Here is a 13,795-nt window from a genome sequence, read left to right on the forward strand (position 1 = left end):
ATATTCCTGCAATGAAGTTAATCATGACCCTAGTGAAAAATAATTGGATTTTTACAAATTTCCAATTTACTGTTGATTTTAAGAATTGAAAGACGTCATTTTGTGAACATGCTGTGGTTTTTTTTTTTTTGAGACAGAGTCTCACTCTGTTGCCCAGGCTACAGTGAGTGCCGTGGCGTCAGCCTAGCTCACAGCAACCTCAAACTCCTGGGCTCAAGCAATCCTGCTGCCTCAGCCTCCCAAGTAGCTGTGACTACAGGCATGTGCCACTATGCCCAGCTAATTTTTTCTATATTAGTTGGCTAATTAATTTCTTTCTATTTATAGTAGAGACAGGGTCTCACTCTTACTCAGGCTGAACTCCTGACCTCGAGCAATCTGCCCGCCTCGGCCTCCCAGAGTGCTAGGATTATAGGCGTGAGCCACCGGCCCAGCCATGCTGGGGTATTTGAGCCACTCATTATCCTTCATAGGAAAGGTTGGATGTTTCCTCCATCTTCCTCTTTTTTTTTTTTAAACTCGCAGGGGAAGGTTAGATTTTTTTCTTTCTAAAACTTCCTATATGGAATCTGTCTGGTGCTGTTAATGGGGAACAAGTAATACTGGAAGCAGAAAGACATTCTCTAATGTATTCTGGACTACACTGTACAATCATGTTACTCTAACTGCTACAATAAGATTGAGTTATTCACAAGTAATTTGGACCAGTTAAAATAATTCTGGCTAGAGGTTTTGATAGCATCAGAGGCACCTAAGGAAAATAGAGGCCCATTTTCAATACATAATCTGACTCTGTAAAGATTATAGAATGTTAGCATTTAGCTAGAATTTTTTTTAATTTAAAAAATTTTATCTGTATGCTCTCCTGTTAATTTTGTGAATCATTTTCTCCTTCTCAAAGGATAAGAGAATAGAATACAGTAGGATGGCTAATGTGGGGTTTTTTTAGTTTATGACTATCACATGACAGAATATGATCTCAGAATGGATTTCCTTATAACTAGTATAAATGAATTAACAATTTTCTGAAGTCATGTTTTTCAAGTACTGGTTATGGGTTGTGTCAGAATCAAGAAGACTTGACTTTAATAAGTCAGAAAAATAAAATAGAATGAACAATAAATGATATACAGAGTGAACAATGCTTGAGGCAGTACTGATTCAATTTGGGATACAAGAGGATATATCCAGTGTTACCACACATGCTGAAACCAAAATGGCATTTAGAGCTCCAGTATTGTGTACGTCGAATTACACCAGGAGAAATCATCTCTGAATAAAACTCACTCATGTTTCAATGACTCTCTCTTTAGACCAATTCCGCATATAGTCTTGGTGGGAAACTGACATAGTTTATTAGTCTCTTCAAATATAAAAATCTGCAAGCAGTGGTTTGATCTATGTTGTTCAAAATGCAATCTAAAAAATTCAGTACAATAGGATTTAACTATAATAGGACACTGGTTACATTTTAAAATTGCTGAAATTTACTGAAAACTCAAAAGTTTGGGGAAAGAATGATGTTTCCTTTCAAGCTAAACTTTGATGCATATTCATACCTTGAAGCAGGAGGCTCTATAAAGAAGTTGAACAACATGCCCAATGCTAGTTTTAGAGGCTTGAGGAAACCGTGGCTCCAACCTTTGCACCACGAAGAGAACCAATACTTTTCTTGACAAAGCAGATCCATCTTCTAAGGCCAGCAGAACCAGTTTTAGAGCTTCCTCCTGCATTGCTAGGAAAAATTGGGGAAAATCAACATTTATCATGTGCAGAGATAACATAAATCCATTTATCAGAAGGGCAATATTCAATAATTTTTGTAGCTATCACTTAATGGGCAACACAATAAAAGATGTTCACAGCTATATACGTTTTAACCATTTTTAAGGGCAATTTTATATTATATACTACATATTTTATTAAGAAAGTAGATAAGTGATTAATATATTTAAGAAAAACTTCTGGCCGGGCACATTGGCTCACACCTGTAATCCTAGCACTCTGGAAGGCCGAGGTGGAGAGAAAGCTTGAAGTCAGGAATTTGAGACCAGCCTGAGCAAGAGCAAGACCCTGCCTCTACTAAAAATAGAAAAAAATTAGCCAGGTGTGGTGCCAAGCGTTTACAGTCCCAGCTACTCAGGAGACCTGAGGCACGAAGATTGCTTGAGCCTAGAAGTTTGAGGTTGCCACTGTAACTCTAGCCCGGGTAACAGAGAGACCTGTCTAAAAAAAAAAGAAAGAAAAGAAAAAAAACAAGAAGAGACAAGAAGAGAAAGAAGGAAAGAAAGAAAGAAAGGAAAAGAAGGAAAACAGGGCCGCTTTCAGTTCTGTGATGTTCCATGCTGGAATGAAAAAAAAAAAAAAAAACAAAACAGGGCCGGGCGCGGTGGCTCACGCCTGTAATCCTAGCTCTCTGGGAGGCCGAGGCAGGCTCGAGGTCAGGAGTTCAAAACCAGCCTGAGCAAGAGTGAGACCCCGTCTCTACTATAAATAGAAAGAAATTAATTGACCAACTAATACATATAGAAAAAATTAGCCGGGCATGGTGGCGCATGCCTGTAGTCCCAGCTACTCGGGAGGCTGAGACAGGAGGATTGCTTGAGCCCAGGAGTTTGAGGTTGCTGTGAGCTAGGCTGACGCCACAGCACTCACTCTAGCCTGGGCAACAAAGCGAAACTCTGTCTCAAAAAAAAAAAAAAAAAAGAAGGAAAACAGACAGACTTCTATGAAAATGAATAAACTTCTGACAATAAGAGAAAAACTCAAGTTCCCTAAAAAACTAACATGCATGGAATTACCCAAGCCATGATTGTCAAGTGAGATATTACTTGGTAACAATTGAATATTGCAAGGAACTAGCTTTTGTACATCACTTATAGTTTCTACATGATACTTTTAGAATTACCAGCAGAATAAATACCAAATTCTAATTATATACCTGGTCCAAGGAACTGGCAGCCTCTAGCCCTGACTGCTGCCCAAAGATTGGAAGAGAGTTGTTGAGGATTCTGGTGCTGGAGAATGAGCTCTGTAACTGTTCGTTCACCTAAAGATCGAGCTGCCCTCATGGCACGAATCCTGCCTTCTTCTTCCACTAGTTGACAGTGGACCAGAGTCACAAGCTTCCTCTGCATTGGGCGACTCAGAACACTTTGAGTAGTGCTATTCAAACCCACTCCTTTAAAAGAGAGTAAAGAAGTTACTTTTAGGTTTATAGTGCATTTTACAATCCAGAAATACTTCCTCTGATGGGTTGACTGACTTGTGGGTATGTAAACAGTTCTGAGTCCTACTAGAATAATTAAAATAAACAAATAAAACTACCCAAGTGAAGCCTAGTTAGCATTTTTAAAGTATACAAACATATACATGAGTTATCTCATGTACATTTAACACGCATGGACATGAAAGATACCACTACTCATTTTAATCATAGAAGAAGGAACAAAAGGCCAAACAACATTAATCTTGAGGTCACAACAGTTCTGGCATATATTTCAAGGTGGTTACTTTTATAATTAAATGGTAAGCCTTTTCTGTGCAGTAATGGCAACTCCCATTTTTATTATACCCCCTATAGCACACCATATAAAACTGGATAGAAGGCAGATTTATTCATAGTTATCAAATAATGGAAAATTCTTCTGAACACTAGTATCCTTATACTTACTTCTACAATCATTCAAATATTTCTAACATCATAAACTCTAAATTCACTATTTTACTTGATGTGGCTTGTAATGATATTGTTTAGCATAAAGTGGGTTTGGTTTACAATAAACAAATGAATTTCATTAACATTCACATATAGCTCACACTTTTTATGGTTTATATAAGTATTTTTAATAGACATTTGTTTAGCATGGATAATTTTATTAACTTTACCTCTAGCACTGCTGAGTGGTTTCAGGTACAATGCTAATTCTTCTACACATTTCTTGGCTTCCTCATAATGTTTTGTATCTTCAACTCCACTACACAAAGTAATGGGCTGCTGCTCAGGTACCTGGTGGCCAAAATAAAGATCTCTTTGAGTGTTCATTAATTAATTAAACAAAAGTTTTACTGAGTATAGGTTATACACTGATAACAGTGACAACCACAAAACTTCCACTAAAGGTACTGAATTCTTTCAAAAGACTTCTCCTGTACACACACATCTACTGTATTGTTGTTTCTGTAACGACCTGGAGATATAATCCATCTACCATACAAATGACTAGTTTAAAATACATAACTCAGTGATTTCTAGTACATTCACAGTTGTGTAACCATCACTACAATCAACTTTAGAACATTTTCATCCCCCAAAAGAAATGTGGCACCTCTTTAACAGTTACCCCTGCATCTCCTCCCAACCCACCTTGACCCTAGGAAACATTAATCTATTTGTTATGAATCTGTGGATTTTCCTATTCTGGACATTTCATACAAACAAAATCATAGAATCGTTCAATATGTGGTCTTTTCTGACTTGCTTCTTTTACTTAACCACTTCGGTACCGTGCTCACCAGCTGTGAAAACCTTGCCCACAGCCGGCACTCAGTCTGCACGGTAGTTTGTACTATGCATTGACAACAAATCCGTGTGATGAGGAAAGCTTTAAAGTACTGAAAGCTTGTTTTACTTTACAGGCAGCTTTACTTGTAATGTAAATCAGAATAGGTAACACATACGTATGTTTTCATTATGATTTTTAAATGTTCACAATTCTATTTTGATAAATGAAAAATTAGAAAAGTCCTCTCACAGCTGTCGGCTAAAGTCACTGTGCACATTCATCTGTGGCTATCTTTTGACTACAGGTGACGCTGGTCCCGGAAGTGGTTAATGTTTTTAAGGGTCATTCAAATATGTAGCATGTATCAGTACTTCATTTTTTGTTGAGTTTTTGTTTTGAGACAGGGTCTTGCTCTATTGCCTAGGCTGAAGTGCAGCAGCATGATCATTGCTGCAGCCTTGAATTCCTGGGCTCAAGTGATCCTCCTGCTTTGGCCTCCCAAAGTGCTGGGATTACAGGTATGAGCTACTACACCCAGTCAGTACTTTATTTTATTGCTAACATTCCATTGTATGGATATATCACATTATATTTATGTAATCATCATGTGATAGACATATGGGCTGTTTCTTTTTTTGACTATTATGAACAATGCTGCTGTGAACATTTGTGTGAAAGTTTTTGTGTGAACATGTGTTTTTGTTTCTCCTGGGTATAGACCTAGGAGTAGTAACTCTATGTTTAACCTTTTGAAAAACTGCCAGACTATTTTCAAAAGCAGAGTACTATTTTATATACCTCTAAGGAGTATATAAGGGTTCCAAATCCTCCACATAGCTATTATTTTGTTTTTAATTGACAAATAATTGTATATATTTGTGGGATATAATGTTATGGTTTGATATATGTTTATAATGGGAATGATTAAATCAGATGAATTAACAAATCCATCACCTCATATATCATTTTTTGCAGTGACACATTTAAAATTGACTTTTAGCAATTTTGAAATACATAATACATCATTATTTATTATAGTCACTATTCTGTGCAATAAATCACTAAAGCTTTTTCCTGCAGTCTAACTGAAACTTTGTACCCTTTGATCAATATCTCTCTTTTCCCCATCTACCTCCCTTACCCTCACTGTGGTTTTGATTTGTATTTCCCTAATGGTGAATGATGCTGAGCATCCTTTCATGTACTTTTTGGAGAAAGGCTTACACAGATCCTTTGCCCATTTTGTTAAATAAGTGATTTTAGGCCAGGTGTGGTGGCTCACATCTGTAATCCTAGCACTGTGGGAGGTGAAAGTGGGAGGATTGCTTAAGGCCAGGTGTTGGGGACCAGGCTGAGCAAAAGCAAGACACTGCCTCTACAAAAAACAGAAAAAATTAGCCAGGCATGGTGGTGTGAGCCTGTAGTCCCAGCTACTCAGCAGGCTGAGGCAGGAAGATCACTTGAGCCTAGGAATTAAGGTTGCTGTGAGCTATGATGATGCTACTGTACTCTAGCCAGGGTGACAGAGCAAGACCCTGTCTCAAAACAAACAAACAAAAGCCCCCAAGACCCCCCCCCACTTTATTTTACAGAATAGTTTTAGATTTACAGAAAAATATCAAAGATAGTACAGAGAATTCCCATTACCCTGCACCCAGTTTCCCCTATCATTATCATTATTTTTTGAGAAAGGGTCTTGCTGTGTCACTCAGGCTGGAGTGCAGCAGTGCAATCATAGTTCACTGCAACTTCATACTCTTAGGCTCAAGCGATCCTCCTGCCTTAGCCTCCCAAGTAGGTAGGACTACAGATACGCGCCACCACACTAAGCTAATTTTTAAAAGTATTTTGTATAGATGGGGTCTCGCTATGTTGCCCAGGCTAGTCTTGAACTCCTGGCCTCAAGTGATCCTCCTGCCTCAGCTTCCCAAAGTGCTGGGATTGTAAGTATGAGCCACTGTGCCCAGCCTGCTCTACTGACATATTACATTGGTATGGCACATTTGTTAAAAAATTAATGAGCCAATATCAACATATTCTTTATTATTAACTAAGATCCATGTTAGTCAGATATACTTAGTTTTTACCTACTGTTCTCTAGGTTCCACGATCCCATCCAGGATACCATATTACATTTAGTCTTTGTCTCTTTAAGCTCATCTTGGCTGTGACTGTTTCTCAGATTTTCACTGTTTTTGATAACCTTGACAGTTTTGAGGAGTACTGGTCAGGTATGTTGTAGAACATCCCTCCCTTGAGATTATATTGACCAGGCATGATATAGAATGCCCCTCAACTGGGATCTGTCAATTTTCTCAAGAGTAATCTGGGGTTATGGATTTTTGGAAGACCATAGAGGAAGTGTCATTTTTATCACATAATATCAAGGATACATACTATCAACATGATGTATCACTGTTGATATTAAACTTGATCAGCTGGCTGGGGCAGTGTTTAATAAGTTCTTACATGATAGAGTTATATCATCTCCCACCTCCCATATTGTACTTTTGGAAGGATTCATTATACATGCTCACACACATACTCTACCTCCTTGAGGGCATAGTATCTACAGAATTTATTTGAAGAAGTTTCCTGGTTTATTTATTCCTAGTTTCTTGAGTGCTCTTGTCATGAAAGAGTGCTGGATTTTGCCAAATGCATCTTCTGTGTCTACTGAGATGATCATGCATGTGCATTTTAAAAAATTCTATTGATGTGGTGGTATATTATATTAATTGATTTTCAGATGTTAAACCAACCTTGTACACGTAGGAAAAATCTCACTTGGTGATAGTGTATTTTTAATTTTATTTTTTATTGTGATACAATATATAATACAAAATTTACTATTTTAAAACCATTTTAGGTGTATAATATACTAAGTACATTCACAATGTTGTATAATCATCACTACTATCTATTTCCAGAACTTTTTCAGCACCCCAAATGACAGCTCTATACCCATTAACAACTCCTTATTCCCCTCTCCCCTCAGATACTGGTAACCTTTCTCCTATTTTTCTATCTCTATGAATTATTATTCTAGATATTTCACATAAGTGAAAACATATAATACTTGTCCTACTGTTCTGGTTTGTATCTCAGCAAAATGTTTTCAAGGTTTATCCATGTTGTAGCATGTATCAGAATCCCGATCCTCTTATGGCTGAATAATATTCCACTATATATAATATTTTGTTCATCCATTGATGGACACTTGAGTTGCTTCTACTCTTTGGCTATTGTGAATAATGCTATTTTAAATATGGGTGTACAAATCTCTCTTCAAGACTCTGCTTTAATCCTTTTGGGTAATCCACACATACAGTAATACTATTCTCAAATTTTAAGGAGAATTTTATTTCCATAGTGGCTGCATCATTTGACACTCCCACCAACAGTGCATAAGAATTCCAGTTTCTGGCTGGGTGCCAAGTGGCTCACACTTGTAATTCCAGCACTTTGGGAGGCCAAGGCAGGGAGGATTTTGCTTGAGGCCAGGAGTTGGAGACCAGCCTAAGCAAGACCTCGTTTCTACAAAAAATTAAGAAAAATTAGCCAGGCATGATGGCCTATGCCTGTAGACCCAGCTACTTGGGAGACTGAGGTGGCAGGATTGTTTAAGCCCAGGGATTTGAAGCTGCAACGATCATGCTACTGCGCTCCAGCCTGGGTAACAGCAAAACCCTATCTCAAGAAAAAAAATAAAACAATAAAAAAAGAGCTAGAATTTCTTCATATTCTTCCCAATATTTATTCTTTTCTATGTTTTGATTATAACTATTTTGGTGGGTGTGAGATGGTATTGGTATTTCATTGTGGTTTTGAGTGGCATTTCTCTAATGATTAATATGATGTTGAGCATTTTCCCATATGCTTGCATTGGCTATTTGTATATCTTCTTTGTAAAAATGTCTATTTAAGTCCTTTAATCATTTTTTAATCAAGTTTTTGTTGTTGTTGTTAAGTTGTAGGAGTTCATTATATATCCTGTATATTAATCCCTCATTAGATACATGATTTACAATTATTTTCTGTCACTGTATATCTTTTAATGCACAGAATTTTCCAATCTTGATACACAGAAGTTTTTATTTTTATTTATTTACTTATTTTTTTATTAATATTAAAAAGACCGAATAGGGAAGAAAAAGGTTTCATTTTTGAAAAATTCCAATTTATCTATTTTTTTCTTCTATTGCTTGTGCTTTGGGTATCACATTTAAGAAAGTATTGCCCAATCCAAGGTCATGAAAATCTTCCTCTGCATTTTCTCCCAAGAGTTTAACAGTTTAACTCCTAAATTTAGTTTAGAACGTCAATATATTTTGAGTTAATTTTTGCATATGGTGCAAGGTGAGGTTCCAAATTCATTCTTTTGCATGTGAATATCCAGTTTTCCCTGCACTACTTATTGAAAAGACTGACCTTTTCCCAGTGAATGGTGTTGGCAACCTTGTCAAAAATCATTTGACCATATATGGTGCAGATTGATTTCTGGGCTCTCTATCCTATTCCATTGATCTATACACGTGTCTTTATGCCAGTACCACACTTTCTTGATTACTGTAGCTGTGCATTTTGAAATCAGGATGCATGAGTTCTCCAATTTTGCTCTCTTTCAAGATTATTTTGGCTATTTGAGGTCCCTGGAGTTCTATATAAATTTTAGGATGAGTTTTTCTATTTCTCCAAAAACACCATTGGAATTTTGACAGGACTTGCACTAAATCTGTAGACTGCTTGTCATCTTAATAACATTAAGTCTGTTAATTCATGAACATATGGTATCTTTCCATTTATTTATGTTTAATTTCTTTCAGCAGTGTTTTACAGTTTTCAGTGTACAGGTCTTTCATGTCCTTTGTTAAATTTATTCCTAAGTATTTTGTTATTTTTGATGTTACCATAAGTGAAATTGTTTTCTTAATTTCCTTTTCGCTTCATTCATTGTCAGTGTATAGAAATGTAGCTGATTTTTGTGTATTGATTTTATATCCTGAAACTTTGTTTTTAAATGGAATCTTTAGGGTTAAAATAGTGGCCATTATGTATTAAAATGTCCTATCCTCAAATTTCATAACAATTAGTTGTTTCAGTTAAGAACCCATTTTGTAGAAAAATTAGTTCATCCTTAGATAACTTTATGAAAAAAAAGCAAGCCTTGGTTATTTGCTATTAAAATGCAGCATTTCCAAAATTGTTATCCCCAATGTGTCTATTCTTTAAAATGTTTCCAAAATATCATATTGGAATTTTCAAAATAAAAAGAGAAAAAGATTATGAAATCAAGAAGTAAATATAGGAACAAAATTTAAAAATCAATTGCACTTTTTATTTTCACGAATATTTTGTAGTATTGTTGGTGACATCAAGATAGGCCTGTAAACTAAATTTTCTTTTTGAAAAAGCTATTATAGGCTAGGTGCAGTGGCTCACACCTATAATCCTAGCACTCTTGAGAGATAAGAACAGCTCTTTTATCTCCAACATATGTAGTATCAATTTTCTCTACATTTTAGCAATCAAAGTTCCATTATATGTATTCAGAAAATGATTCATGATAAATATATGGGACTTCAGACTCACACTCTGTAAATTCACAGGGATTACCTAAATGAATTGTATCTAGCACTCAAAAACCTACCTCCTTTGGCTTTATGAAATCTTCTGAGGATACTGATTTCTAATTTGAGAATACTGACATAAAACTTCGAAAGTATTACCTTCAGCATTACCAGAATAACTTTCATATGTAGGTACCTAGGAATATTTGCCCTACTCTAAAAACTGGTTCCCAAAAGCTGTGCTCTATGGTTTGTCACCCTTCTTATCTTTCATTTCAGTTAGTGTAAACTAAGTAAAATTGTCTAAAGGAGCATCACCTTTCTTACTGAATAAAGTGCAATGGTTTTATGCATATTTTCCTCAATGTTAAGAAGTCCTTATGACTTACCTCTTAGGTTTTTCTAGTGATCTGAATAGCTAGGATTATTGAAAATCTACCACAAGATGAAATAGATGTTACTGTACTATGACTAAGAAATACTGTGGTACTAAAATAAATCTCCTAACACACTGAAATAAAGGATTTGCACAGTACCAAACAGAATTATATCTATTCAAATACGAAGGCAATGTTACTCAATTTTAATGCAATAGGTTTCTCTCAGGCAGAAACTATACACATTCATAGAAATTAAAACATACTAAGTCACCCATCACCCATCTTACCTGAGCACCCACTAGCTGCAGCAATGCTGAATTCACAGGGAGGAGCTCAATGTCTGTATTAATAGTGGTCTGGTCAAAAGGGCATGCCTTGCGGTGGAGTTTATTCAGGCACATCTTGCAGACAGTATGGCCACAGCCCAAACTGATGGGCTTTCGAATTGTTTCGTCGAAAGTCTGAGTGCAAATTGGGCAGGAGAGGAAATCCGTCCATTGTGGAGCTTGTACAGGCATTGCTTCTGGAGTTACAATTCACTGACACATACACACACAAAAACTAAAGCAAAGATTCCACTGGAATCAAAATCTTTGAAAAAAGTTTATCTTTTTTTTTTAAATATCTTCTGTAGATACAGTCAGCACATAGTGTGAAATATAACCTGGAAAACAAAGGAAAAGGAAAAACTTGAGAATGTCTTCTTTTTCAAGTAAACTGTTGAAAGGAACCACAAGTCCAGCCTCTCCCTACAAACTTTTACACAACATTTACATCACAGTAATCCATCTTTTTGCACTTTTATAGAATTAGAGCCATAATAAAACACCTGATCCCATTCCTTCATTTTAGAGATGGGGAGTAGTCCTCAGAAAGATGAAATAACTTGCCTAAGGTGACACTTGAAATTAGTAATAAAGTTAGATCCAGGACCTAAGTCTCTCAAGTTTATCTAAGTCCTGATATTTTTTAATATTGAACATTTAAACTTTTTTTTTTTTTTTAACATTTAAACTTTTTAAGGAAGTTACTAATAGTCTGTTTCTTGATCTGGATATCAGTTACATGGGTTTGTTCATTTGTGAGAATTTATCAAGCTCTTCACTTATGTTCACTTTTATGTATGTCACACATCAATAAAGTTTTTCTTTTTAATAGGCCTAAAATAAAAAATACCTTAAAATACTTTACCATCAAATTTGGTGGGGGTAATAAGATAAAAAAAAAAAAAAACTATGGATTTTTTAAGGTTTACTTTTAAGTTTTAGATATTAAAAATTTATATACTGGTAGATATCTCTAAGCTCCTCATGTAACCTATACTTATTTGCTATAGTGAGTTGTTAGAACAACATAGTTCAAATATTTACTCTAAAAGATTTTTTAAATTCCCCAATTTAAGAATGATAGAACAATTATAATAAAGCAGAACCTATATATAATCAGATTTCACAGTCTACTCTTCATTATTGGTGGGAGATAAAAACCAATTCATAAAACTTATCACCTGTGTCTATGAGAAGTTTTCTTTAAATAGAAAACTTGACCTGAAACTTCTAGCACATATCATAAACAATACCTACTACACTTATGATAACTAGGTGTGTTTTATTTGTTGTTTTTATTTTGTTTTTTGTTTTTTTGTGTTTTTTTTTGAGACGGAGTCTCGCTTTGTTGCCCAGGCTAGAGTGAGTGCCATGGCGTCAGCCTAGCTCACAGCAACCTCAAACTCCTGGGCTCCAGCGATCCTTCTGCCTCAGCCTCCCGAGTAGCTGGGACTACAGGCATGCGCCACCATGCCCAGCTAATTTTTTTACATATATATATCAGTTGGCCAATTAATTTCTTTCTATTTATAGTAGAGACGGGGTCTCGCTCTTGCTCAGGCTGGTTTTGAACTCCTGACCTTGGGCAATCCGCCCGCCTCGGCCTCCCAAGAGCTAGGATTACAGGCGTGAGCCACCGCGCCCGGCCTGTTTTGTTTTTGAGACAGTCTCACTCTGTTGCCTGGGCTAGAGTGCTGTGGCGTTAGCTCACAGCAACCTCAATCTCCTGGGCTCAGGCAATCCTTCTACCTCAGTCTCCCAAGTAGCTGGGACTATCAGCATGTGCCACTATGCCTGGATAATTTTTTGTATATATATTTTTAGTTGGCCAATTAATTTCTTTCTATTTTTGATAGAGATGGGGTCTCACTCTTGCTCAGGCTGGTTTTGTACTCCTGACCTTGAGTGATCCTCCTGCCTCGGCCTCCCAGAGTGCTAGGATTACAGGCATGAGCCATCGTGCCCATCCTGATAACTAGTTTTGAAAAACTAGTGAGAATGGATGCCTAGAAAATAAAGTACCATAGTATTACAAATTTTTAAAGATTTGATTATGCTCAGTAGTCTGCTTACAAATATGGAAAAAAATCTTGTTTAAGCAGCAATTTAATAGAAAAGTAAATTATCTATACATCTTATTCTTCAAGTATTACATTTAATTCATGTTTTATTGAAATAACTCAACCTTGAATATAAGCCCATTATTGATGAAAGAACAGTTTCCATTAGGCATGTTAAAAATTTTAACCATTCATCCAACAAATATTTACAATAACTATTATGTGCCAGACTCTGTGAATTATGGGAGAAACAGTGAAATGGCACAGTCATAATATCTGCCTTCATGTAGTTAACAGTCTATTAAACCCCAACTTTCTTTGGGTTTTTGCAAAGTGTGCTAACAGATAATGAAAATGAATAAAGGAATTAACAATGAAAAAAATTTAATGGCTTAGATAATTCTGAAAGTAATTTCATGTTTAGGATCTAAGTATCTAAGTTAAAGTTATCTGCATGAATGCTCAAATGGCTCTTGCAGTAACAAAAAAGAGTAAATTAAGAAATTGCCCACATTTTGACTTCTACAGTAAAGCACTACAAATACTTTTAATAAAATTCACCTAAATAGATTATGATTAGCTACAAGTAGGTTTATGTTAAGTTATTACTACTTAATATGTTGTGACTGTCACCTGGATGCCGAAAAGAAAATTTGGTATGTAATCACTCTATTTAATTGTAGAATCAAATGCTACAATTGTGCAAAAGGTTGTAGCATGCTTCAAAATAAAGAACTAAAAAGGCGAACATTTAGAAGACACAAGAGATTTCCGGCGTGGTAGCTGACCCCTGTAATTCTAGCACTCTGGGAGACACAGGCGGGAGGATCGCTAAAGGTCAGGAGTTGGAGAAGACATAAGAGATATTAGTCAGAAAACGTTTGCTGAAGCTGATTAAGTTGATAAAGTATTATCCATATGAACTTTTCTATGGATTAGCATGGCAGTTTGTAT

General features: G+C 36.0%; 2 protein-coding genes across 3 annotated transcripts in view; both read right to left on the reverse strand.

The window, feature by feature from the left end:
- RC3H1 (ring finger and CCCH-type domains 1) overlaps nucleotides 1-11,108 on the reverse strand; it is a 58,435-nt gene extending 47,327 nt beyond the window's left edge. For both annotated transcript variants that reach the window (XM_012765086.3, XM_012765085.3), the window contains exons 1-4: nucleotides 10,743-11,108; nucleotides 3,889-4,009; nucleotides 2,942-3,181; nucleotides 1,560-1,735 (exon numbers count right to left, since the gene is read on the reverse strand). In XM_012765086.3, the coding sequence (XP_012620540.1) occupies nucleotides 1,560-1,735; nucleotides 2,942-3,181; nucleotides 3,889-4,009; nucleotides 10,743-10,973 (768 nt within the window). In that variant the 5' untranslated portion in view covers nucleotides 10,974-11,108. The remainder of the gene's footprint in view (nucleotides 1-1,559; nucleotides 1,736-2,941; nucleotides 3,182-3,888; nucleotides 4,010-10,742) is intronic.
- Nucleotides 11,082-13,795, reverse strand: part of LOC142876318 (uncharacterized) — a 30,324-nt gene continuing 27,610 nt past the window's right edge. The window contains exon 3 of the mRNA XM_076010455.1: nucleotides 11,082-11,119. Coding sequence (XP_075866570.1) covers nucleotides 11,096-11,119 — 24 coding nt within the window. The 3' untranslated portion in view covers nucleotides 11,082-11,095. The remainder of the gene's footprint in view (nucleotides 11,120-13,795) is intronic.

The sequence above is a fragment of the Microcebus murinus genome, chromosome 2, assembly GCF_040939455.1.
Source record: "Microcebus murinus isolate Inina chromosome 2, M.murinus_Inina_mat1.0, whole genome shotgun sequence".
In the NCBI taxonomy this organism is placed as follows: Eukaryota; Metazoa; Chordata; class Mammalia; order Primates; family Cheirogaleidae; genus Microcebus; species Microcebus murinus.